The sequence below is a fragment of the Merops nubicus genome, unplaced genomic scaffold (assembly GCF_000691845.1).
Source record: "Merops nubicus isolate BGI_N331 unplaced genomic scaffold, ASM69184v1 scaffold10442, whole genome shotgun sequence".
Classification (NCBI taxonomy): Eukaryota; Metazoa; Chordata; class Aves; order Coraciiformes; family Meropidae; genus Merops; species Merops nubicus.
This window is the reverse complement of record NW_008595639.1, coordinates 40,085-65,422: the sequence shown is the minus strand read 5'-3', so window position 1 is coordinate 65,422 and position 25,338 is coordinate 40,085. Positions and strand designations below refer to the sequence as shown.

The 25,338-nt window shown below is 40.6% G+C and overlaps 1 protein-coding gene across 1 annotated transcript; it reads left to right on the top strand.

Annotated features, from left to right (window-relative positions):
• Positions 1–9,301: 9,301 nt before the first annotated feature.
• On the top strand, positions 9,302–11,738 carry LRRC4C (leucine rich repeat containing 4C). Its single transcript, XM_008936130.1, has one exon. It carries the CDS (start codon positions 9,337–9,339, stop codon positions 11,251–11,253), a length of 1,917 nt encoding a protein of 638 aa, XP_008934378.1. The 5' UTR covers positions 9,302–9,336; the 3' UTR covers positions 11,254–11,738.
• The last annotated feature ends 13,600 nt before the right edge of the window (positions 11,739–25,338 follow it).

Here is a 25,338-nt window from a genome sequence, read left to right as displayed (position 1 = left end):
TTTGCAGCCTCAACTTCTTACCTCAGGCCTCTTTTTCTCTTTCTCTCTTTGGTCTTTGAACTGAATGAGGGAAGAATTTGGACTCGGCCCCTAAAGTGCAGTGATGGAAAATGGGCTCTGGTGTTTTAGTGTGTCATTAGCAGGGTATAATATCCCTAAACTTATGGTAGAAAAATGCATATTAGCAATACAGCCTAGAGTTATCAAGGTTATGAAATAGCTGTCGAGCACTTCTCCAACTCAACATCAAATAATTCTGGCCTTAAAAAAGGGAAAACACCTTTCCTGACACACTGGAATTATTTAGGCAGATGCCTATTTTAATTCATATTCCAGAATTAGGAATTCATTACTGCAGATTTTACATAACTGCTTTAATATAATTCCCTTTCACCCTCAGCCTCCTCTGTTTGACACATTACCAAATGCATTTGGGGAAACTGCACTTGTTGAGGCACAAACTTGACTTTTTATGCCACAAAAATGGACCATCCTCTGACCTGCTAATCTCAAAATAATGTTAAAATCTTCCTAAATCACTTCAAATTTTGCCAGAGCATCTCTGTTACAGAATGAGATGGAATCATTGAATGGTAGGTGGTGGAAAGGACTTTCCATGGTTTGTATGTGTACCAAATATTCAGCATTGGCACCTTCAGTGGACAAATGCAGATATTATAATTTAGGAAAGGCTATTTGGGGCTTTAAAAACTAGTCTCCCAGTTTTCTACAATTAAGATGAAGCTTCCTTCAGGACAAGTATATGCTCTAATGGCTAATTTTTTGTTGCTTTTCATGGCACTGGATACATTTGTGTATGTATTCTTAGATTACGTGGTGCTCTGACCTGACATCTGTATCTGTTTTGATAGTTTATGAGGAGGGAGAAAATTTTGGAAGGAATCAGGGCCAAGATCTTGGATTTCATCAGCCTTGTGCTTTTTTGCCTTTGCATCTTTTAAAAGACACACTGTTTTAATATTTCATATGCCTGATAGTTTGAAATGCTGCTGTTGAAAAGGATGTTAATGATATGAAGTCATGCTTTTATGTTAAAAAATTGCTAATTTTCTACCAGTCCCAAACTAGTTTCTTTGCAATGAAGGATCACTGTAGTACTTTTAAATGGATGTTGTCTTAAATCACTACTTATCTGCTAAAACCCAAGAAATACTACAGTGATTCAAAATAATGACCCCAGTGTGACAGGAATGAAAATTGCATTGTTTGGGAGCAGTGCTTGAGAACATCATATCACTTTTTATTAAGGCTTGTTTTCATCCTATTGTTGTTGTGCTTCACAGATGCCTTCTGAATGGGGATCTGTGATTTTTGCTTTGATAACACACCAAAAAGGGATTCACAAAGCATCCTTTCAGTGCTGATACTGTGGGTTGATCGCTGCTCACTGAGGTATTTCTGGCACGGGACAGTGGAATGCTGAAGGTGCTTGTGTGACTTCTCCTGGCATCACGGTTGGCACGTGAGGTGTGGTGACATACTGCTGTGATTCAGGGAGTTTTGTTCCCCATCAGGGCTTTTGTAAAATTTCTTCTGCCCAGATGCCTCTTTCCCCCTGCATAAATATCCCTCCAGAAAAATATAGATCACGAAACCAAGTAAAAAGGTTCTGAGATACTGTTTTATCAACTGAATTAGTGAAAAGAGCCAAAATGGGACTTGAATGACCCAAGGGATCAGTGATGAGGTAGAAAACCTTTTTACCTTGACGTAATTGCTTTGAATTGAGCCCAAGTCAATACAGAACAAAAGTTCCTAAGGTCTACGTGGGGGCTCAAGAAAATGAATCCAAATTAACTTTGCAAAGGGACTAGCTAAACTGCATTACATTCTTTTATGGACACTCTTAATTGAAATTACAGTGGCCTTGATTCAATTTAGCTTAAATTAAATTCTAAATAAGAGCGTCCACACAAAGATTTAATGCAATATCATTAACCCACTTTAAAAGTTAATTCCAATTAAATTTCTAGAATGTTTCTGGGTGGGCTCCTACCAAGCTGTATTGTGATAGAGTTTAGGAAAGAATTGAGGTTGGTTCATCATGAATAGCTCATAGATTGCTCCTACTCATACCACTGTGAACAGTCTGAACAGAGAGATTGGGACCTTTTGTCCTTTTCACCCTTTGGGTGATATCCAGGGAAAGGTCAACAAAGAAACCACATAATTCCTCTTCATGAAAATAAGTAAATTCTAAAGACTTATTCATTGTTTATTGCCTGATATTTCCTTTGATTCTCCTATGAAATTAGCAAATGTTGTGAGTTGTGCTGAGAATACAAAGCACAAATGACACTTGGGAGTAAAAGGATATTTAGAAATAAAGGAAAATAACAGCAATTTAATTTAAAACACTGTGAAATCTCTTAATCTCCAGTTAAAATGCAAATATTTTAGTCTGGATTGATTCACACTAAAATTCTCATTTTTACAGTGTCTATTTCGTGTTCATTTCTGTTACCTGAAGTTAAGGAGAAAATTTTAAGCCTTAGGAAGACAGGGGAGAGGAAACTTGAACTGGAGCTGCAAAATTAGGGGTGTGAAATAAATCTGTTTTCTGTATAACAAAATGAAAGAAAAGAGGAAAAAGGCAAACTGGGTCAAACTCCTTGATTGAACTCCTCTGAAATCAGTGGTGATTCAGGAGGATTGAATGTGTCCAATCACATTTAGGTCTTTGAGGTCAATGTCTTAGTGATTCAGCTGAGCCTTGAAAGGCTTGCAGAAGAGATCTGGGAAGGATCTGTGGTGCTGCACATCCCCTCTGCCTCCTACACCTACATGCTTCAAGGGGCCATAGATCAGCTCAACTACATCTCAGGGCAAGACAGGGAAGCATTCAAAGAGGAGAATGATTTGCATTGTAAGTGTTTGGGTTTATCTGCTCTGATGAGGGATCAGTTTGTGTTGCAGGGCTGCCTGTCTGGCCCTCTTTGGCCTCCACTGCTTTTACCTGAAAATAAAATAAACCCCAAGTAGATAAAAGCTGCTGGGCTTGGAATTCTCCCAGGTTTTTAGGCATTATTGCAATGGCTCCCTAAACTGTTGTTGAGATTTTTAAAGTCCTGTAGCAGCGGAAAGGGAAATGTGAGTTTTAAGAATGGAGGAAAAGCTACACGGCTGGAGAGCGGCAGTAAATGGGTTTTCACTGTAAAACAATCTGCTTAAAAAAACCCCCACACACCTCAGACAGGAGCCAATCCACAAGAAAAATAAAAGAGGTAAGATGAGGAAGAGAAAGAGATGAGATGTAACCTGCTGCACTGATTTTGCACAGTGATTATTGTGATGCTCTGTTAAGACCATGGCAGGTGGTCATTTGGTGGTGGCAAAGACATCCAATGGAGAAGAAGAATGGTGTCATTGTCCTGTGTATGAGCAGGGAACAGCATGCAGTGTCTGTCCTCCTCTTGAGCTGGAAGCTCTGGTCTCCAGGGGCTCAGCCAGGTGGAGAGGAATTTGGGGCCAGACAGGCAGGAGGGCATGGTGAGTGAATCCCTGCAGCCCAACCCTCCCCAGCCATATGGGGACACACATGTCAGGCTGCAGGAGCATTTGCAGAGCAGATGTTGGCAGAGGATTTCTGACCCCAGTGGAGCTCCCTGCCCACGGTTTGGTCTCTGCTCTGAGGCAAGGGTTTGTCCTCACGTGGTTCAGAGTCTCATGGAGCTGAAACATAGCGTGTGCTTCTCTCCTGGTATCTGCACTGAAACTCCCTTGGCTTCCTCTGCTGGCACTGCTGCCAGACAGGGATCACTCTCAGGCCCTGAGAGCATCCAGAGTTCCTGAAAAGAGAATCAAAAGAGTCACGTCTACATAAGGTCATCCTGGGATTTAGACCTAGTTTTATTGCTGTGCTCTGTGCTCTGTTCCCTGCAGAAACTATTTGCAATTCTCCAGTGCTGATGCTACCAGAAGAGACTTCCCAACATAATTAGCTGCTTGCTGCACCTACCTCCTCTTCAGATGTTTGGAAATCTGCCATTTTACTTGCAGCTGTAGAGAGGCTTGTTTACTAAAACCCACAGAGAGCTTTGCAGAGGGTTTTTCTCTCTCAAGCCTCCTTGGAGGGTGTGATGTACAGCACTCATAACTGGGCTGTGTCAGGTGAAGCCAAGGTGGGTTTCTGAACCCATCCACACCTTTGTCAACTTGATAAAATGTTGTAAAAAGTGATGTGGATGCTCCTCATCCTGAAATTTTCTGCCACGTGGCTGAGGGAGAGTTGTGCTGATTTAACTGTGATGTGTTTGTGATGATTTAATGTTATAGTTTAATCACCTTGTATCTGCTAAATTCTGCCTGTATTTTCAACACAGCAGCATATAGCATCACATCTCATTTTTTAATGGCAGATGTACAGCACCAACAGAAGTGTGTTAGATCATGCTGTATCACAAACCACGTTTTGGGATAAAGCCATGGCCTTTGCACTGCTCCTCTCCACTGCTGAGACACTTATTCACTGAGCCACAGCCCAGACTGAAGGAGAAGTATGAGTTGCCAACAGCAACTCAACTGCCAGTGATCCAGCTAAGGGTCACTGGAGCTTGGGAAGGTCTCTCTGCCACCTGCCATACCTCATTAGGCAGATCTTTGGGATGGGTGGAGAAGTTCTGATTTGTAATCCAAGCCCCCCAAGAGAGGAGAATCCCTTCAGAGATCACAGTGTGAAGACTCACTTCCTCCTGGTCAATCACAACGAGATGAAAGCACATCAGGCTGAGACCTAGTTACAGGAACACAGAAATATGACTTGCAGGTTCTGTAAAGAAGATATCTCTGTGTAGGCAGTTGGCAAAGCTGCCTTTCAGTAGCATAATAGCTGCATCCTTCATGCTTTCCCTGATGCAGTGTGCATGCCTGCAGAGGGAGGTCAGCTTTGTCATCCCTTCCTTCATCCTCTGCACTGCATCTTGAGAGGGCAATGCTCTTTGCTCAAAGGGGAAAAGTGTAGTGCATGGAGAGTAAGTATCAGAGAAGCTATAGAGAAGAGAGCATGCATCTCAAACATCAGTTTGAAAAAAAGATGGGTTTTGAGTCCTGGGGAAACAGCAAACCAACCAAATAACTCTCCAGCTGTGTCTACGTGCATGTGTGTCTCCATGGCCATCAAGAGAATGGCCATCACTGTCCTGAAAGAAGAGCTGATGTGTGCTTGGGTCATTGGGGCAATGCCACAGGCAGACTTAAGGTCCTGTTCGAAAACACATGTAATAATTGTACAGTGTCTGGGGAGCTGACTGTGCAGGAAGGAAATTCTGAGCATCTTAAACCACGTTTTAAATCTCTACAGCAGAGGGCACTGGTGGAATTGAATTGACCACAGAGTTGCTATTTTGGTACTAGAAAAATCAAGGTGGGGGGGGAAAATCACTTAGAAGACAAGGAGTTGTCAACAAAGGCTAAAGAAGCTGGTTGATGGTCTGTGTTCCATGTGTGGAGTTATAAAGCTAAACTCTCATGTGTTTCTAGCATAATAGACAGATATTGAATAGCAAATTACTCTAGCATAGAGTTCCAGATGGGTCTTTATGTAAAGCCCATTAAAATAGTTCCATAATGTTCTTTGAGGCTTTAAATGAGTTTTCCACTGGGGTTTTGTGCTGGGTAAAAATTTTTTTCCAGGGTATTTATGATTTAAAACTACCCTGGTGTGAAATGGCTGCACCAAGACTTCCTGCACACTTCAGCTCTGAGCTGTGGGAAACCATCAATGTGCAAGAAAAGACCTTGTGAATACATTCCTACTGCCACTAGGAATCTCACTGCAGTGTGTTGGCCTCACACAAAGCTCACCAGTCAGGAGGGAGGACTTGCAAGGCATTGCTTAGCAGGTTTTTGGCTGGTCACAGTGGCTTTTTGGAACCATCAGCTCCCCTGTTCTTCAGCAGCACCAAGCCCAGTTAGTGTGGGCTTGTGCTGGATACTGCATTTTGCTTCCCATATTACCAAAGAAGAGGGGAATAAGTTTAATAATGCAAATAAATCCAGTTTAGTCATGTCAATAAGCCCAAAGTTAAATCAGATGGTGGGTAGAAAAGCTGAGATTTGCCCTCACTGCAAAGATTCCTGAGCAACGGTGATGCTGATCTTCTCTGTTTATATCTTAAATAAGATACAGGCTAGACACAGAACAAACACAACAGCACATAGGAAAGATATCTAGAACTTTCCATCCACATCTCAGAAAATGGTGAACCTGTCTTCAAAAATTATATACTCAGAGCAGCTAATAAGTAGTCTGAGACCAAGCTTGTATTTGAAGTATATCCAGATCTGAATTTGTGCAGAAACCTGAGGGCTGTGGAATTCCCTGAGGGTCTCTGATAGATCGTAGTTCTGAGGCATATGTTTGATTGAGACATCACTAGCACAGGGCTGGGGGAAAATGTAGATGTAAAAGCCACGAGCAATTTTGGTTTTGGCAGAAGGACAGAGCTATTTTATGGGACTGATTCATTGTTTGAGTCAATACCCAAAAATGGGAAGTTTAGAGGGAATTTAAGATGATAAAACAAAAGCATTTCTTTGAAAAATCTTCTTGCAACTGAGACATGGAAACATTTTGGTTTGGGTTGAAGAATGTTTGCTAATCAATCTCATAACTGGATAATTTAGTTGCTGTAATGAAATACTGTGTTCCAGTTAAATGGTTTTATCTCTTTACCCATGGAGCGTATGTGTAGTGATGGAAAGGGAAGATTTTCTGGATGAAGGAGTAGGTGAAGGGAGTGGTGGGAGATGCCACCAGGAAGAAGAAACTGGAAGAGGAGGGAAGTGCCCTGCAGTGCTTGCAGCATGGTTTGGCATCACCAGCTTTGTGAAGGCTTCCAAAGAAGCACCTGAAGGGAGTCTGTGCATACATTGATGTTGAAGGCACTTGCTCTTTCATGACCTTTCTTATTTTTCCTGTGCTTTCTTGCTCTACAAGTGCCACAACTTTCCTGGTGCTCCGTGGTATCTGGGAAACAGGAATGAGAGCAGAAAGTAGCAACTAGAAAGGCAGAGAAACCATGTGGCACTTGGCAAAGCTGGCCTTTAACAGCAACTGGGGCTGAGTGGAGCACAGAAGATTCCACCCCTACAACCACACATGCTCCCAGTGCCACACCAACCACACAAGGGTAGCTGGCAGCTCTGAAGCTGGATGTAGCAGGTTGAGTTCTCCTCTTGGTCCCAGTGAAGACAATAACAGAGAGCTTAAAAAATGAGCAAGGCAAACATGTTGAATAAAAAAAAGCAATTAGTGACAAAAATGCTGATACAATGACATTAACCACCCCAGAAGATGGTTAATGACTATTCAACAGCAAAATTCCTGGATCACAGATCTTAACTAAGGAGCCTGCAATGGATATTGGACTCATTGACATAATTCTTTTGACCACAGTGGACAGAGTCTTCTTTGTGACAGCGTAAGAAAGATGGGAACTGGATCCTTTCCACTCCCTTTTTGCAGAGAGTTTTACTACAGTTGGATTTTTGGTGTAAGGGAACTTGAATTTTAGTGCCTAGTTTGAGAGTGTTTCTCCACACATTGTGTTCTTCTGAAGAGACAAGTGACCCTGTGAGCCTGCTGTAAAAAGGAGAGTGTGACCAGCAGCCACCCCTCATCTAGTCTAGAACATCCTCCTAAACCCACGAAGGCAACGTTCAGAAGTAGAGAAGGAAGGGCTGGGAAGGTGGGAGAAGGAAACATCTGACACTCCAGCCCCAAGGTTCTCCAGAGTCATGGGACAGAAGCATAAACCACAGAGGGAGCAGCTGAGGGACTTGCTCAAGGTTGCAAAACACATTAATTTCATGAAGCTTTCATAACAAGAATGATGTTTTATAAATAGCAGATCAAACAGATACAACCCAGACCTTCCAGTCCCCACTCACAGATTTTTTTAACCATTCTGTTGCCTTTTCTCTGCAATAATGAAAAGTGAAATAAGAACACTTGCAAGCTCTGAACCACTCTAACAAATCTGGAAAAAATGCAGAAATGAATTCTCAAAAAAACATTGTCTGAATATATCATTAGAAAAAAAACCCCACCACTTTCATTAAATTAAGTGCTATGGGATGCATGTTAATATATTTTTTTTCCTGTATTCTGTTTTCAAGATGGCTTTTATTTTTTTTCTTTTTACACAGAATGAAACAATTCAGAGCCTGGAGTGGAAAATTGTTGCCTTACAGCATTTTGTTTTACTGCATACATGTATTATGCATCTGGGTGCTCTAGGTTATAAATATACTTGAAGCGTGCTGTAATTTATAAGACTTCACTTTTGCCTGATTTATAGGAAATTTCATTAATCTCTACAACAGAGGGACCTTGCACTGAGCAGCAGGTTGAAAATGAGCTGAGGGCTGGGGGGGCTTTGAGAACTACCACAAATGAGTCAGGAGCAAAGTTCTTCGCGTGGTAATGATCAGTTGTGGGGTCAAGGTCTTTTGTCCCCCCATATAGTAAGAGCTGTAGGGTTCTATTTTTCAGAATTTTTGCCCCTGGAACTGCCAACCCTGAAGCTGCAGAGATATTTTTCAGCATTTAAATGGCTATTCTAATTTCTGTGTCCAGTACACATTTAATAATGAATGTTTCACAAAACGTTTGAGGAGGAAATGTTATGAAATTGGATGATGCTGTTTAATGATAGGGAAGAATTAACACTCAGCATTTTTCCTTTGGGTTTGTTGTTTTTTTTTTTCATTTGAAATAGGCAAGATCTTGCCCTGACATTTTCATGACATGTTATTAAAGGCTTTACTTCTGGTTCAACTGGGATACTGGAGTCACAGTTGTATAGATCAAGATTTTCACCCACAGAAAACAGGAGTCTCCACTGGATCTTCGTATCATCTGTTGTCTTACGATGTGTCAAGAAGTTTATTAACTTGAGTATTCTGGTGATTCTTTTCTTACTCATTTTTGTCATTTGAAGCCCTTGTCACTTACTCCAACTTTCCCTCCGAGTTAGAACGTTTCTCTTAGGTAGCCACTGTGGTTGAACTTGCTCTCTGCCATCCAACCATGTGCATTGCACTCTGGAATGAGCAGGAGGAGCTGCTGTCTGGCTTTTTGTTCTCTCACTGCCAGTTGCAGCTGAGTAGCTGTACAGGAACTAAAATATTAGACTTTCTACAGCTGTTTTCTCTCCAGTTTCATGAAATCGGTAGAGCTGATTGAAGGGTCCTGAGAAGCCTTTGTTTAGAGAGCATGCTTAAATATTTCAGGTTGATTTAATGTTCTTCTCCCTTCTTCCTTTCTTTCAGGCTATTCAAACTCCAGAAGGACCAACACCAAATAAATTATGAATGTTGAACAAGATGACCTTACATCCACAGCAGATAATGATAGGTCCTAGGTTCAACAGGGCCCTATTTGACCCCCTGCTTGTGGTGCTGTTGGCTCTTCAGCTTCTTGTGGTGGCTGGTTTAGTGAGGGCTCAGACTTGCCCTTCTGTCTGCTCCTGCAGCAACCAGTTCAGTAAAGTGATTTGCGTACGGAAAAACCTGCGGGACGTGCCAGACGGCATCTCCACCAACACCCGCCTGCTCAACCTCCATGAGAACCAGATCCAAATCATCAAAGTGAATAGCTTCAAGCATCTGAGGCACCTCGAAATCCTGCAGCTCAGCAGGCATCACATCAGAACAATTGAAATCGGGGCTTTCAATGGACTGGCCAATCTCAACACGTTGGAACTCTTTGACAATCGTCTGACCACTATCCCAAATGGGGCTTTTGTATACCTGTCAAAACTGAAGGAGCTGTGGTTGAGGAACAACCCTATTGAGAGCATCCCTTCTTATGCTTTTAACAGAATCCCTTCTCTCCGGAGGCTGGATCTGGGGGAGCTGAAAAGGCTTTCGTACATCTCAGAAGGTGCCTTTGAAGGTCTGTCCAACTTAAGGTATTTGAACCTTGCCATGTGCAATCTCCGTGAAATTCCTAACCTCACCCCGCTGGTAAAACTGGACGAGTTAGATCTTTCTGGGAACCACCTGACCGCCATCCGGCCAGGATCTTTCCAAGGGTTAATGCATCTTCAGAAACTGTGGATGATACAGTCCCAGATTCAAGTGATAGAAAGGAATGCTTTCGACAACCTTCAGTCGCTTGTGGAGATCAACCTGGCACACAACAACCTAACGCTCCTGCCTCACGACCTGTTCACGCCGCTCCGCCTGGAGAGGATCCACCTGCACCACAACCCCTGGAACTGCAACTGCGACATCCTTTGGCTCAGCTGGTGGATTAAAGACAAGGCGCCCTCCAACACGGCGTGCTGCGCCCGCTGCCACACGCCTCCCAGCTTGAAGGGCAGGTACATCGGGGAGCTGGACCTCAACTACTTCACGTGCTACGCCCCGGTCATCGTGGAGCCCCCGGCAGACCTCAACGTCACCGAGGGCATGGCGGCGGAGATGAAGTGCCGGGCGTCCACCTCCCTCACCTCCGTGTCCTGGATTACTCCCAACGGGTCGGTGATGACCCACGGGGCGTACCGCGTCCGCATCGCCGTGCTCAGCGACGGCACCTTGAACTTCACCAAGGTGACGGTGCAAGACACGGGGTTGTACACCTGCATGGTGAGTAACTCTGTGGGGAACACCACAGCCTCCGCCACCCTCAACGTGACTGCCCTGGACAACCCCGGCTACACGTACTTCTCGACCGTCACGGTGGAGACTGTGGAACCTTCTCAGGACGAGGCGCAGACCACGGAGCAGGTCGGGCCCACGCCGGTGACCAACTGGGAGACCACCAACATGACGACCTCACTCACTCCCCAGAGCACAAGATCGACAGAAAAAACCTTCACCATTCCCGTGACGGACGCCAACAACGGGATCCCGGGAATAGACGAGGTGATGAAGACTACCAAAATCATCATTGGTTGTTTTGTGGCTATCACTCTCATGGCTGCCGTGATGCTGGTCATTTTCTACAAGATGAGGAAACAGCATCACCGGCAGAACCATCACGCCCCGACGCGGACTGTGGAGATCATTAACGTGGATGATGAGCTCACGGGTGACGCGCCCCTAGAGAGTCACTTGCCCATGCCAACCATAGAGCATGAGCACCTCAATCACTATAACTCTTACAAGTCTCCTTTCAACCACACAACAACAGTTAACACAATAAATTCAATACACAGTTCAGTGCATGAACCGTTGTTGATCCGAATGAACTCGAAAGACAACGTACAAGAGACTCAGATCTGAACCCTTTATGACGTTCCGGGGCGGGGGTGGGGGCCAACAAAAGATGGTTTATAAAACAAATGACACAAAGGACTGGGCTAAACCTACTGTTTCAAAAGTGTCTTTACAAAGAAGAAGAAATTTATTTATTAAAAATTCTATTGTGATCTAAAGCAGACAAAATGATGTGTATTCCTCAGAACCTGTTTTTGCTGCACTTATTTACCCTCCTTGTTCCCTTTCTCCTCCCCAGCCTACCCCGATTCCCATTTGCCATATTTTTCATAGGAGATCTCGATTCCCTAAAAGAACTGGTCTAGGAAATTTTGTAAGAATTCTGTTACACTTTGGGAATTTTTATGGTGAATTCTAGTGGTGAAATTCGGTCTATTTTGTCACTTCTTCTCTTCCTTTCTTTTGTTTTCTCATGCCCTTTCTGAAATTACCCAACAGAGAATGGGATAATAACGGCGACGTTACAAGGGAGAAAAAAACAAAGCAAAACTTTTTTTTTTTCCATTTCATGATTTGCTCTGTATTTACCAAAACCACCGTTCTGTGAAAAAAAAAAGGAAGAAAAAGTAAAAAAAAAAAAGGCAAACCACAAACCCAAGAAATTAATTTACCTGTGAAAACCTATAAAACCCATGATCTTTTAAACAATTCTAGAACCAGAATTTGTAGTTCAAACACTAAACTAAGATTATAAATAAAATATTGTTTTTTTTCTGTACTTGGATACAGCTCATTTTTAGTGTGGCTTTCAACATCAAAAGTATGTTTAAAATTCTCATGATATTCTGCTGTGATGGTCCAAAATAGTCGTTTGAAAGAGAATAATTACATCATTTTGGATCATTACTGAAGAATAGCATCATTTTCATTTCAGTTGATGTAAGCAGCACACTGGCAAACAAGGGTGTTTTGACTTTTTAATGCAAGATTAAGGTTGTTCCTTTTAATGGTGTTTTCTGTTATCTCTGTTCTATCACCAACTGTATTTCACAATGCCAGGAAAAGTTCTGCAAGGAGTTCCAAGTTTCGGTTGTCGCTGACGTTATTAGACAAAGTTGAATAGTTTGTTGTGATTTTTCTGTTCTTTATAACAGTCAATAAGAAAATTCATCTTTCTCTCCAAGCCACTGGTTTCCAGTTGGGTTGTACTGGGACTCCTAGCTGTGACTATGAAATGTGTTTAGCTCTCTGTAATACCTATCATCTGAGCTGGATCCCTGCGTGGAAAACGAAATCAAAATGCTGTTGGTGGAGTAACTCACAGGAAGAGGTCTGAGGATTTGGGGTTGGAGAAACCAGAAAGAGCCAAGTCAGCCAAATGAAAGTATAGGTTCCTGTCGTTTGCATGGCAATTAGGCTCCCTGTGGCATAGCCAGTTAGCATTAATTTAAAGGCAGACTCATTTACCAATAGGAAATGTACTCCCTTTTTCTTCCAACATCTATACGTTCCGTGCATTTAGCTGATTGGTAGAGGGCTGGTGTGTACCTTGCCTGCTGAAAGCTGAAAGGAAAACTTTGCATAAGAAAACCAGCTTCAGGACACTGTGTTCTTCCAAGTAGAAGTTCTGCCAAATTAAACTGCTTTATGCATTGGCAGCTGAACAGAAGTGTATTAAGGCGATTTAGATTAGGAAAAATAATCCTATATATCATCTCTAGAACCATATGTATCACCTCGGGGTGTCTTTTCACCTGATTTTGTCCCTAACCACCTTTGCTGTGAGTTTTCAGGGTCGTGTGCCAGGTAAATAACATTCTGAGTCCTTACCAAAAGCTCTTGGGAGCTTTCTAGTATGCAGGAGAGTGTAGGATGAAGACCATGCTGAACAGTCTGCTCTAAATTTAAGAAGGAATTTCTGCTCTGTTGAGAGGGTAAATGGCTCTGGTTGGATGCACAGTTCTCAAGGTTGCAAGTGAATATTGTAGTCAAGGCCTGATCTCAAGAGGACACAGTGGAGATAGGGGACGATGAATCACACTCTGCAAGGAGCCTGATAAGTGTAATACAGAATGAAACCCAAAGTTCTACAATAATCTCAAGAAACATTTGTCAAGACATTATCCTTTGATGTACTACATGAGAAATAATATCTATTCTAAGGGAATTTATTTTAATAGAGGAGAGAGATGGACCTGAATGTAAAATGTTGCCTTTGTGATTCCCAGTTTTGCCTGTTCCTACAAAAGTGCATTAGAGCATTCCTTGGTGATTTTCTTGAAGCATTGTGCTAAAGTCTGCACAGACACACTTCACTTACACATTGCTATCTGTATTTTGCCCATCTGGCTGGTAACATCGTGTCCATGACCAGGGCTTAGCTGAAAACTGAAGAAAATTCATTCCAGGAAACCTAAATCTGGGCCCTCTGTAATGAATGGATTTGTGTTGGAAAATGATGGCTGCTCTCTAACCAGAGTTTGTGAAAGCATTTGTGGTCGCCGTGGTTTTATAAAGAGGTGGTTATTATGAGATTTTAAAGGTGAAAGAAAAAAAGGGTTAAAAAAAGGTGAAAGGAAAAAAGGGTTAAAAATGGTTAGAGAAAAAAAGGTATCACTGTTGCCAAGTGGGCCACTGAGGCAGTGAAAATTTTTATTCCACTTTGGAGTAATGCAAAATAATATCAGTGACTGTTTTAAACAATATGTATGCTCTTACTGGGTGTAAATCCGTTTTTGTTGGCTAATCAAAGAAAGAAAAATCAGATGGTTTTGTTTGCTCCTAATAAGCATACAGAAAAAGCCTTTTGGTGTGTTTGGTTGGGTGAGTATATATGTGCTATGTGGAAACCACATTTCTGATGATTTTCCCAGCATCTTCCCTACCCGTGGAGCCACAGAGATTATTTCTGACTCCTTCCTGCTTCTATGAAGCACCAAGTGTTTTTGCAGATTAATTAGGTTGGAGAACATCACAATTTAAATGATTGACTCTGCAATAAAGTGAGATGAGTGCTGTTCTTTTTTGGTGAGCTCCAGAGACTACAACGATAAGAATGAAGCTGAGAGAAAGCTCTGATGAAATTTCTCTTGACCACGACCATGTTGTAGATGGTGTGTAGTGTAAAAAAATGTGAAAAAAACCCAAACATGGTCTTGATTATGAGCTATCACTTTCCAGTGGGCTCATGAAGAAGGATGTTAGAGTTCAGTTCATGTGATGGGGTTTGAAGTTTGGCTGCTGTCCTGTACAACTACAAAGTGCAAACCATTTTCTTTCTGGGATTGTCATGGAGCCTTATAAATCTTGCCATATGCACAAAGAACATGTAAAGTAAAGCAAACGAGTTCCATTCAATTCACCAAGCAAGAGGGATAATTTAGTTTACTTTGAAAAGGTCTAAATGTATGAAAATTATGAGAATAATTGTATTTTTTTTTTTGCTAAAACCTTCTAATGCATTAAAAATGATAGGTAATGCTTTCAAGATTCCCTGTCCCCACCGATGGCATTACAGGGGGGTTGCAGCATTAAGAGAAAAGGTAACTAAAGATAACTAAATTAATGTTGTACTTACTTCATAGTCTTGTGAAAATATTTCATAATAGCTTTTATAAACTTTTACGTGTCAGATAGAACCATTACTGTGGTCTTACTTGCAATGAGAATGGAAAATCTTTTCAACCCCTTCACTCCTCTCAAGTTTTTATGCCATTTTTTACATGAGCTAAGTACAGCATTTTTGAAATTATCCCTTTTTTTTCCTCCATCCAGGCAGAGAAGGTCTAGGAAATGTTAGGAGCTCCCTTGCCATTCCATGCCAAAAGAACTAAATGGAGAAATAATTAATCCTTATCTTCAAGAGATAATAAGAAGAGTTAGACTTCAGTGTCTGGGTTTTTGGTTTTCTCAGAACTAATGTATCTTCTTCTCATTTGTGCAGGTATTGCCAAAAAAAAGTTCTCATTTTGAACTTCCAGCTAAAACTCAATCTACGGTTAGTCTGAAGGTAGAGGTGGATGTTTGATTATGGGGGTGGTATTTTTCCCAAATGCTAATGCTGGTCTGAAGGCACCTGGGAAAGTGTTTTCATAATTAATTTCATTAAGACAAATGAGATCTGTACTTCGATAACTACCTGCTGTTTGCTTCAGTAAGAATAAGTCATTATTTTCTCAGGCAAGATCTGATAAACAAAACAATTTGTTCAGTTTGTCTTGGGTTTAATCCCTGCTTTCATACATTAAGAGCTTACACCTAGACTGTTAATTAGAGTGCTCTCAAATCACTGCCCCCTGACTGACTTTCATAAGAGAGAAATATGCTCTATGGTTCCTATCCTGTAACTCCAGTGAGGTATGGAATTTTGGAATGAGGAGCAGACAATGCAATGGTGACATCATCAGATGATTTTGTGGCTAGCTTGGGTAAAACAAGAAAGAGGAAAATAAAATTTACCATTTCTGAGAACTTTGAAAACCAAATCTTAGATAAAAATAGGACACTTTAGTAAAAATTACAATTAGAACATCATTGGTCATGAAGATAAGAATAAGATGGATTGATAAAGGCAAGAAGTCATATATCCCAGATAATCTTTAGATGTTTTCTAACAACACAGTTTGCAAACTCAAAAATCTGAGTTATTTTTTTATGTATCCTATGGCTTGTGCAGGAATTCTGTCTGCCCTCACCATGGTTTTCTGTTTTCTGCTGGATTTTGCAGTATGTTTATGATGTAATCTGGGATCTCAGCTCCGGAACAGTTTCCCAGCCAGAACATGCAGAATAATTCTCTGCTAAGTCACCCAAACTCCATCCATTGGAGGTTGATATTTAATATTCTCTGGGGCTTTTATCAATCTGCTTGAAATGGCTTGAAAGATTCCTTCTTTTCTTTCATTCTCTACTACAATAGCAATAGATGATTTGGATCATAGTTTGGAGAAGATGGTTTTGAATGGATTTTATTTTCATATAAAAATTATATAAATATAAATCAAATACAATTATATCAACTAGTTATATCGTTATAGAAATATAAAAAATATATTCATTTCAAATTTAAAATACAAATCAAAGTTATGTTTTCTTCTAGTTCAAAATTTTGAATTCTGTTGACTTGAAAAGTGTTCCTGTCACTGTAGCTCAGTTAAATGCAACTAAATAATCCCTGATTCTACAGGTGAGATGAAAGGAGTAAAAGAAAAAATTTATACAAAAGAGAAAGATGGGTTAAAAGAGCTGTGAGAGAATCTGGAAAATCAGAACTGGAGTCAGTGGGGCACAGGATTAACCCAACTCCTACGATTAATTTAATTCTGTAACATGTAATTTGATTTGATTTAACTTTAGAATTCCTCAAAAGGACAATGAGTTGTTTGAGCATGGAGGTGGAAATCTGAGTTCTGTTTTTTGATGGTACCCACATGATATCAAGCAGGGATTTTTTTTCCCTGTCCTCCTTGGCTTGCCACTTTATCTAGCTGTCCCACTGTCATTTTCTGGACCTACCTGTCCTCCTGAGGCACCCACCTCTCCAGCCTGTCCTGGGACTCAACTCCAACCAGACAAAGACAGGTCAGTGCTGTGTTACCCAGCAGAAGTGGGTCCTAGATGTTCCATTCCACAAGCTCCTAAATAACTAGTTCCCATTTGATACTGCAAGGCAGTTTCACAAATCATTTATATGTTTATTTTTAGTTATTGTATGTAAGATTGGGGTTGTGAGCACCTGCCATGTGTTAATTAACTGTCTTTGAGGGCAAAATAATCTTCTTAATTTTTTTTGCCTGTTGGAACATACCTTTTGTTGTGATGAAGTATTTGATCAGATTCTAAAGAGCTGGAGAAAAACTATCCAAGTCTTTGGATATTTAGACAATGAGAGGATTCCAAGTAGTATAAAACTACACTTAAAAATCACATTAAATATCAACGTTCTCAGATTTGTGGAGAGGAAACATCTAAACAGTGTTTCCCCACTTAATATTTTCTTTTTTTAATTGCTGTTAAAAGCAGTTTCTCTATTTAACTTATCAGACTGAGTAAAGCAGAGACACTGATAGTTCCATGGCATTTTCTCAGACTCCCATGACAGAAATGATTTTGTTCTGCTAATTCCTTTAATATATATATTTTTTTTTAAATTTAAATTCTATTGCCTGTGTCAGCAGTGTCTCCACCAGGGTGGAGATGAGGAATGATTGTTGGAAATATTGTCACTGCTTGTTTCTACCTGGAGCAGCCCTGGCTCTGGGTGTTTATCTGCTCAGCTCCCTGCTGATTTCTGACACTCCTGTGGGGAAGCAATCAATTCTCTACTGAAAGGGAAGCTTTGGCCCACTTAACACAACAATGAAATCATAAAGGGCTGAACCAGGCAAGGAAGAATCAAATAAAATGCAGTGGTAATGGGGAGAGGAGAGTCCTGAGAAGATAACTAAGAATTACAGGGAGAGGAAAAAAAATACTGCAAAAAACCAAAACCCAAATAAATTGAAAAGGAGTGAGAAGCTTTTCTCTCCTTTCATCCCCTCCTTTCCTTCTCATTGCATACATTTTGTTTCCTGGTGTAGCTGGATAAGAGTTGAACATGCTGAAGAATGCATAAATAAATCTAAATAAATCCCTCTGGAAACTGTCTGAGGGATTATTTTGAAAGTTATAAAAGGAAGAGTCTTTAGACTTGTATGGGTCAAACCAGCCTTAGAGGACTATTTAGGATGTTAATATATTGTCTAAGACACTAGGAGATTACTGTAGCAGGTGATTTAAGTTGGAATTCTGACAAATGTGAGTAGAAAATAGTTTCCCAGGAGAAACAGTAGAAATTTGCATTCTAGGAGCACCCAGTTGGCAACTTCTGCATGTAAATATCTTCTTAACATTAGCCTCTGCTGATTTGAAAGTTGATCCCTTAAAATGAATCTGGAAGGAGCACTAAAATGAATAGAATGGACAAGGATGGTGGTAATGAAATGTTTAATTTAGTAGAACCTTCCATTTCTGTCCTCTGGGTTTGTTTTCCCTAATACAGTATTTTTAATTAGGAACTAAGAAGAGGTTTATTTGTACATTTTATCCCCTTTTCTCCCCTCTAGTGGCAATAACTTTTTTGGCTGGCTAATACAACTGGTAATAGGATTTGGGGAAAAAAAAACAAGAGGTGCCTTGTGAAACACCTGGTAATTTGGTCGTGTGCTTATGCTTTTTGTTCTAAGTTGCTTTTTCTTACCTTTACAAATACAAGTTAAGGAAATGAAACAGTAAAATAGAAAACTTGACTCTGTGATGGAGTTTGTGAAGGTGCAACATTTATATGGCCTTACCATTTTCTTCATTTCATTCTAATTTACTCTCACAAGAGGGTAGGAAGCCCAAATAAGTCCTTGTAATTTTTTTTTCATGATTCCTTAGTTTTTGGATAGGCTTTTTTCCTCCTGTTTTAATGGATTTGATTGTGTTTCATATCTGAAGCCTTCTTGTCTCTATTTACAAATTCAGCTTCGGTCCTTGAAGCCATTAGGCACTTTTTTCTCCATAGGAAGACAAAATGTTGTTTTTAAATGGAAATGTGGCAGCATATGACTGTCCAGCACTTCTTTCAAACAGCAAGACACTAAAAACTCAAAACTTTTCTGTAGCAATTGGGGTTCTGCAGAAAATCAGCCTGAGAAGTCCTGTGAAGTCATTGGTTTCTTGTGTGTGTCTTAACATGGGAAGATGTTATCTCTCCATAGAGAGGAATACTCTGGCTCCTCTTCATTTTTTTTGGACAATCTTAGTAAAAAGGGAGCTGATGATTTTAGTAAGCTGCTTTCTTGCTTAAAATTTCTAAACCCTATTGTTGGTTGGCAATGAAGTTTCGTGCATGGTGGATGGAGGTGCTCCAAGACTGTCACTGGGTCAGCATCACTCAAGGATGGGATCAGCTTGGTTTGAAATGGATTTTCCTTCTGCTGACCACAGTTAATGATGGGGCTTTTTTAAGTGACTGTTAAATACTGGTAGCACAGTTATGGAAGCACATTACTAGGGATGATGCCAAAATTCTACAGTTGTGCAAGTTCTGGATGTATAGAGTGGTCTCCAGTTTAAATTTGAAGTTGTGATCTGATGTGTTCCTGGAATGGTTCAGTAGGGGCAATTATTTTGTGCTTTTAAAATGTTATTCAAGTCCTAAGAGAATTGTGCTGAGAACAAAGTCGTTGACCTTGCTTTGCTGTGACAGTGTTGCAGCTTTGACTTTAAGGGTGCTCCAGAAGTCCAGGAGAATCATTCAGGTTCCATATCTGCTCTCCTGTGACCAGTCTTCTGTGACAAATGTGGTTCTCTGGAAGAACATTTTCTCTAAGATACAAATTCTCTCAGACACATTGCAGATGGGCCACAGGATATTCATCATAGGTGAATAAATCTATCTCTTCCTCCTGAGTTTGGCCTTGTGGTTAGCTCTCTATATCTTCCTTCAAATTGCCATCAAGTGCTTTATCTTAGTGCAGCTGCAAAGTGTTTGATGGCCAAGAGCCTGCCTTGGAAGGTAAGTTGTGCAGGAGTAAATGAGTTGTCACTCTGTGTCCGTTGTTCAGATCCAAACTGCTGCCTGTCCCTCACAGAAACTCCCAATAGTCGTGTTTCTCTGCCATCCTAATTAGTAAAATTAATTCTCTTTATTCCATTTCATTTCTCAGGGTGTTTCCAAGGAATGGCACAAATAATGGCAAGAAGAAAGAAGTTGGGGATTTTGCTACCAGGATATACATGAATCCAGATCATGTTTGTGTAAAGAGCCTGTGAAAAAAAATGATTAGAAGAAACAAATCAGTCAAGATGCAAAGGTTTAAAAATCCTTCTTTCCTCTATTGTAGATAGATAGACAGGTACATAGTGTCAACACAGTATATGACAGGACACTGAGTTTCCTTCTGTATAACCAGGGGGAGAAGGTAAGACTCTCCACCAGGTACTTGGCCATTGCTGCTGTTGCTCTTTTTTTGCTGAGGATGGACTTGTTTTTGTCATTGGTGTTTCTCAAGCGTTCAACACTTCTCTCTGAGACTCTCAACTGGAAGGGTCAACAAGTCATGATCTCCAAGGAAATCAAATACATGATTTTATGGTGTTACTGGATGGATATGTGATGGTTTGTGGCTGTTGCACATCTGTGGCAGCATGTCTAGATGATGTGACACACTTTGTTTCTCTTGTAGCTTTCTCCAACGTTATCTTTGGGAGATAACACATTAAAGAACTAGGGCTTTGTGTAAGCAACCATTGTGGACATTCATGCTGACAGGGGGAAGGAGGAACTGTCGTTTACTGCTCTGCCAAACGTTTCCATGAGGGTCTTTCAGGCAGTTTGCAAACCCTTATTCACAATCTCCCTCCTCATCAGCTGTTAGAGGAGGGAAGATGCACTGAAAGTGTGGTGAGTTGTTTCTTCCCAATGTGAGCTCCTGGGGCAGGAGGAGCTTCTGCAGTCAGGGCAAGGACTTGTCTCCAGGAGATGGAAAGAGAAACAATTGATGTCTTTTCTAAGAAATAGTTGGCTTCATATCCAAGCCTGTGTCTTTATTCTTGGCACTGAATCTCAAAGCTCTCATCACTGGTAAATCACGTCATCCAAAAGGTGGGTTTGGTTTATATAGCTTTTTATTTTACTTATCAAAGCTGATTATTCTTGGAATGTCTTGGAATGTGTTGTACCACAGCAGCAGTATGCTGTAGAATCAGTAGGTTTAAATTTCATCACTCTTCTGTCAACTCATAAAGAACACAGAAGCAAAAAGGATATTTCCAAATTCTAACATCCAAATGCCACAGTAGCAACCCAAACGTTGCTGCCTTCTTCCAGGCTGTGAAAGGGAAGAGCCAAGCTAACAAGAAACTGTTTTCTTTTTCTTTTCCACAATAGAAAGGATAAAAGCACAGTATAAACACTGAAGAGTGTGTCATTCCAAAGTGAGAATGTATTTATAGTATTTTTAAAACATTTAATTTCATAGTAAATAATTATAAGGAAGTAGAGCAACTGAGAAAATCTCATTTAAGCAGCATAACTTACACATTCAAATGTATTTCTTTGCCTGATGTTTAACCTTGTCACGTTGCTACTACTAGCAAATAATTGTAAAGTCATGGAAGCATAATTCCACTAAAGAAAAAAAAACAACAAATAAACAAAAAAAAGACCCCAAAACCAAAAAATATAAAAGTTTCAACACAACCTCATCATAGACAAAAAATTTTAGAACAGATTAAAAGTCACTAACAAAATATTTGCTTTAGTTTTTTGATTTAAATTAGAAGGAATACATTGTATGGTTAATTTTTTTCCCCACCTATAAAGGTCTAGAAAAATAAGCAAGTATGGTTTGCTGATTGTCACTGTCTGTGTAAGTTAAGACAGAAATGAGAATATCAAAGTTCTGTGGGAAGGAACAGGACTTTCTTTCACAAGATTTCTTTTTAAAAAGACATTAAAAATTCTGTGTGGTTTTATAAAATAACTGAGGGACCCTTATTTCATTATAGTTATGCATTATGGGGATTTTGAAGGGAGTGTTGACATAGATATAATTTATTTTTCTTTTATGAACAAAGCCTTTTAATTAAGCAAACATCCCACTCCATGGAGACTGAACTGTTGTGAGAGGTCTGTGGTTACTCATTACAGCTGTAAAACATGAGGAGAAAACCTCATGGCTTGGAGCCAGCTAGAGAGAACCTGGTCTGTGGAGTGGTTGTGGAGTCCCTGTCTCTGGAGATGCTCCAAACCCACTGGAGGTGATCCTGGGCAACCTGCTTTAGGTGACCCTGCTCTAGCAGGGGGGTTGGACTGGATGCTCTCAGAGGTCCTTCCCAAACCCTACCACGCTGGGGTTCTGCAAAGGGTCATAAAAGGGTCGTGAGGTTGGTGTGGTGCCAAGGAGAGAGCTGTCACTGTGCAGCAGGCAGGGAGCACACTGGGCTAGGTGGTCTCGCTGGTGTGTTGTTTGGTGATGGACAATCCATTTGTACTTGAATGGAATCAGAGATTTGAGGTACATAATATCTTTTGAGGTATGTGATAGCTAAAAATACCAAGGCTGTTCAGGGCCTGTTTGAGATCCTGGGGGGTTTTGTTTCATTGGTTGTTGCCCAGTCCTGCAATGTTGGGTCACATTGGCTTTGTCTTCTGCCCCACTGCTTTCATCAGCACTGGGGTCTGCTGACCAAGGCTCCTGGCTCTGGCAGTGATGACCAGGTGGATGTGAAGATGAACAGGCAGGTAGAGAGTGCTCTGCTGTTGTTTTTCTTTCCAGTTCAAGCCACAGGTGCTCTTCAGGAGGTCCACTGAAGCTCTGCATGTCCTGAGGCAGGAAGAGTGCCATGTGGGGAATGCTGAGAGGGCAAATCCTGTTGCTGAGGGAGGAAGAGGAGTGCAGAGGGGTACACATCTGAGGAAGCTGGAAAGTAGAGTTCTCCTCAGAGTGAAGTCCTGCAGGAAATCAGGTTGGGTGGTCAAAAGGAGGTTAGTGAAGGAGGAGATCTGCACCTTCTTCCTTTCTCTCAAGGGTCCTATGTTCTAAAATATTCAATAGAATTATGCTGATATGATAGTGATAGTTCATTTAAAAGAGTCCAAATTCAAATGATGTCAATTGTTACAGCTACAGCTGGCTCTGGCTTAAATACTTTTAAGAAGACTAAGTCTGAACCAAAGAACTTTGAACACTTAGTAGATGAAGTTGCAGATCCTAACTTGGTGGCTGGTGTATGACGTCAATCAGTTTCATTTGGATTCAGTGCCTCAGGCCTGGCTGTGAAGTCTGTATCAAGGAGTTTTATGCTATAAAGAACATGCTCCTCTTGATAGAACTATCATCTGTCTTCCAGCCTTCTCCAACTTGCTTTCTTGTCTGTAGGATTTATTAACTGCTTCCATACTTCTCACCGTACCCTAGTAAATTAACAAGAGTCCACAGCTTCATGTCTTAGGTTTTTAAAAAAGAAAAAAAGCAAAATGTTTTCTGAGTATGAGAAAAGGAGACACAAAAGTGTATATGGGAAGCAAAACTCTGAAGTTTCCTAAAATGCCTGGAATTTTCTTTAGGAATTTGTCATGCTGCTTTATCCAGAGAGCAGAGAAGATGCTCACAAAAAATGATCAGTGCTGTTTCCCCTCCTGCCTCCCCCCACCTCCCCAGGTAAGACTTGTTTGCAGGGTGATTTTCCTTTAAAAAGCCTCAGGGTGATGCAGTCAGCTCTTCTGCAATCAGAACCTGGCTGCTCAGGCAACCAGGACCACATTTTAAATGGCTTGATTATTTTTCTGTGGGGGATGACTGTTTTATTGCCTGAAATAACACAATTCTGTTGCATTCCTCAATGCAACAGCTGTCAGGAGGAGTAGATGAAGAAATAGATTTAGCTTGTTTTAAGTACATTGTGGATGATAATTATTTGAGGATACAGACAGGAATTGTGAGGAGGCACCCAAGAGACCTGAAATCTCACTTCTGAATAAATAGTCAGCACTTAAAATGCATTCAGGCTTCTAAGATGATTAATACCCTTTTGTGCTGTAGGCCATATAGTCTAGAAGCTATTAAATTACACCTGTTTGCCAAGGAATCAATCTAGTTGCCATGCAGAAGAGAAAATGTAGCTCACCCATCAGAGAATGTTTGTGACCAGAAAGAGCTGAATTATGCTCTGAGTGGATTGTGCTGCAAAAAGCCACATTCACCTCTGATTGAAAGCCAGTAAATTAAATCCATGTTTATTTGAATATGTGAGTAGTTTATACCTTCCCTTCTGTAATGGATGGACAATGACTTCCAGTAACACAGCCAGGGTGACTCTGGACTCAGAATAGGAGATAGATCTGTATGAGTTATGCATGCCTTGTATAGTGGGACCTCTTCTCCCTAATCTCTGCAAGGAGTCTTCAATTTACTTTTCCTCCCAGTGCTGCAAGGAGTTTGCATTTGGGAGTTTGAAAGAGAGGTGGGGGGTGCTATCTCCAAAACTGATCTTAAGAGCATGTAAGAAAGATTACTGGGAGGTGTGGTGGTGGATTTGTCAAAGCTAAAAATTACAGTTCCTACCCTTTTAATATTAGAAATTAGATTACAGATTAGGTTAATATTAGAAATTAGGTTGCAGATTGGTCTCCAGTACTTTGATTTCTTAATTTTAAAATGTTCCCTACTAATGAATTGCAGAAGAGGAAGAGTGTGGTTCCACATAGCATACACCTTTGACCTCCATCAAAGCTTCCAGTTAGAGACTTTTGTTTTCTGAATCCCCCTCTCAGATCCCTTTTTGTTACTATTTATACACACTACTTCTTCTTTCTGATATATTTGCTTTTGCCCTTGTGCATCTTTGGTTTCCTGAAGCTAATATAGCTTGTGATTAGAGTTGCCCAGGTTACAAAGTTCACTGCAGAGCACAGTTTCTGATGCCTGCATGACAAATAATAAGGAGATGATACATTAAATAGGAAAACAACATAACTTTGAGAAGTGATAACCAAATGGAGCAAAGCCCTGCTCTAGGACACGAAAGCCAAGGAACTCCACAGCAGAGAGTTACCTTGTGCATAGCTCAATAAAACTGGAGCACTGGGTCTAAAATATTAACTTTTAGTTTAATATAATGTATTAGATAACTTATTAGGAAGTTTGGCTTCCTAATGAAGATTAATGATGAGGTGATTTCCATTGGCAATGTAAATTTGCCTCTCAGAAAAGCTTTACAAACTTTTCTCAAAATGTAAGAAGTTTGTTCTGGGTTGTCTGTTTGTGAGTAAAATTAATAATATTAGAGACTTTTAATGAGGAGCACACCCAAAATTTAAGAAGTTTGTTCTGGGTTGTCTGTTTGTGAGTAAAATTAATAATATTAGAGACTTTTAATGAGGAGCACACCCAAAATTTAAGAAGTTTGTTCTGGGTTGTCTGTTTGTGAGTAAAATTAATAATATTAGAGACTTTTAATGAGGAGCACACCCCTGGAGAGCACTCACACCAATTAAGTTTATTGTGATATAGGTTTATTTAATTTGAGGTTGATGATTGAGCCTCTTTGGGAGGAGGCTGAGTGTGAGTATGTAGATGTGAGTGAGAAATTGCATTCATAAATGTCTTCAGTGAAACCAAA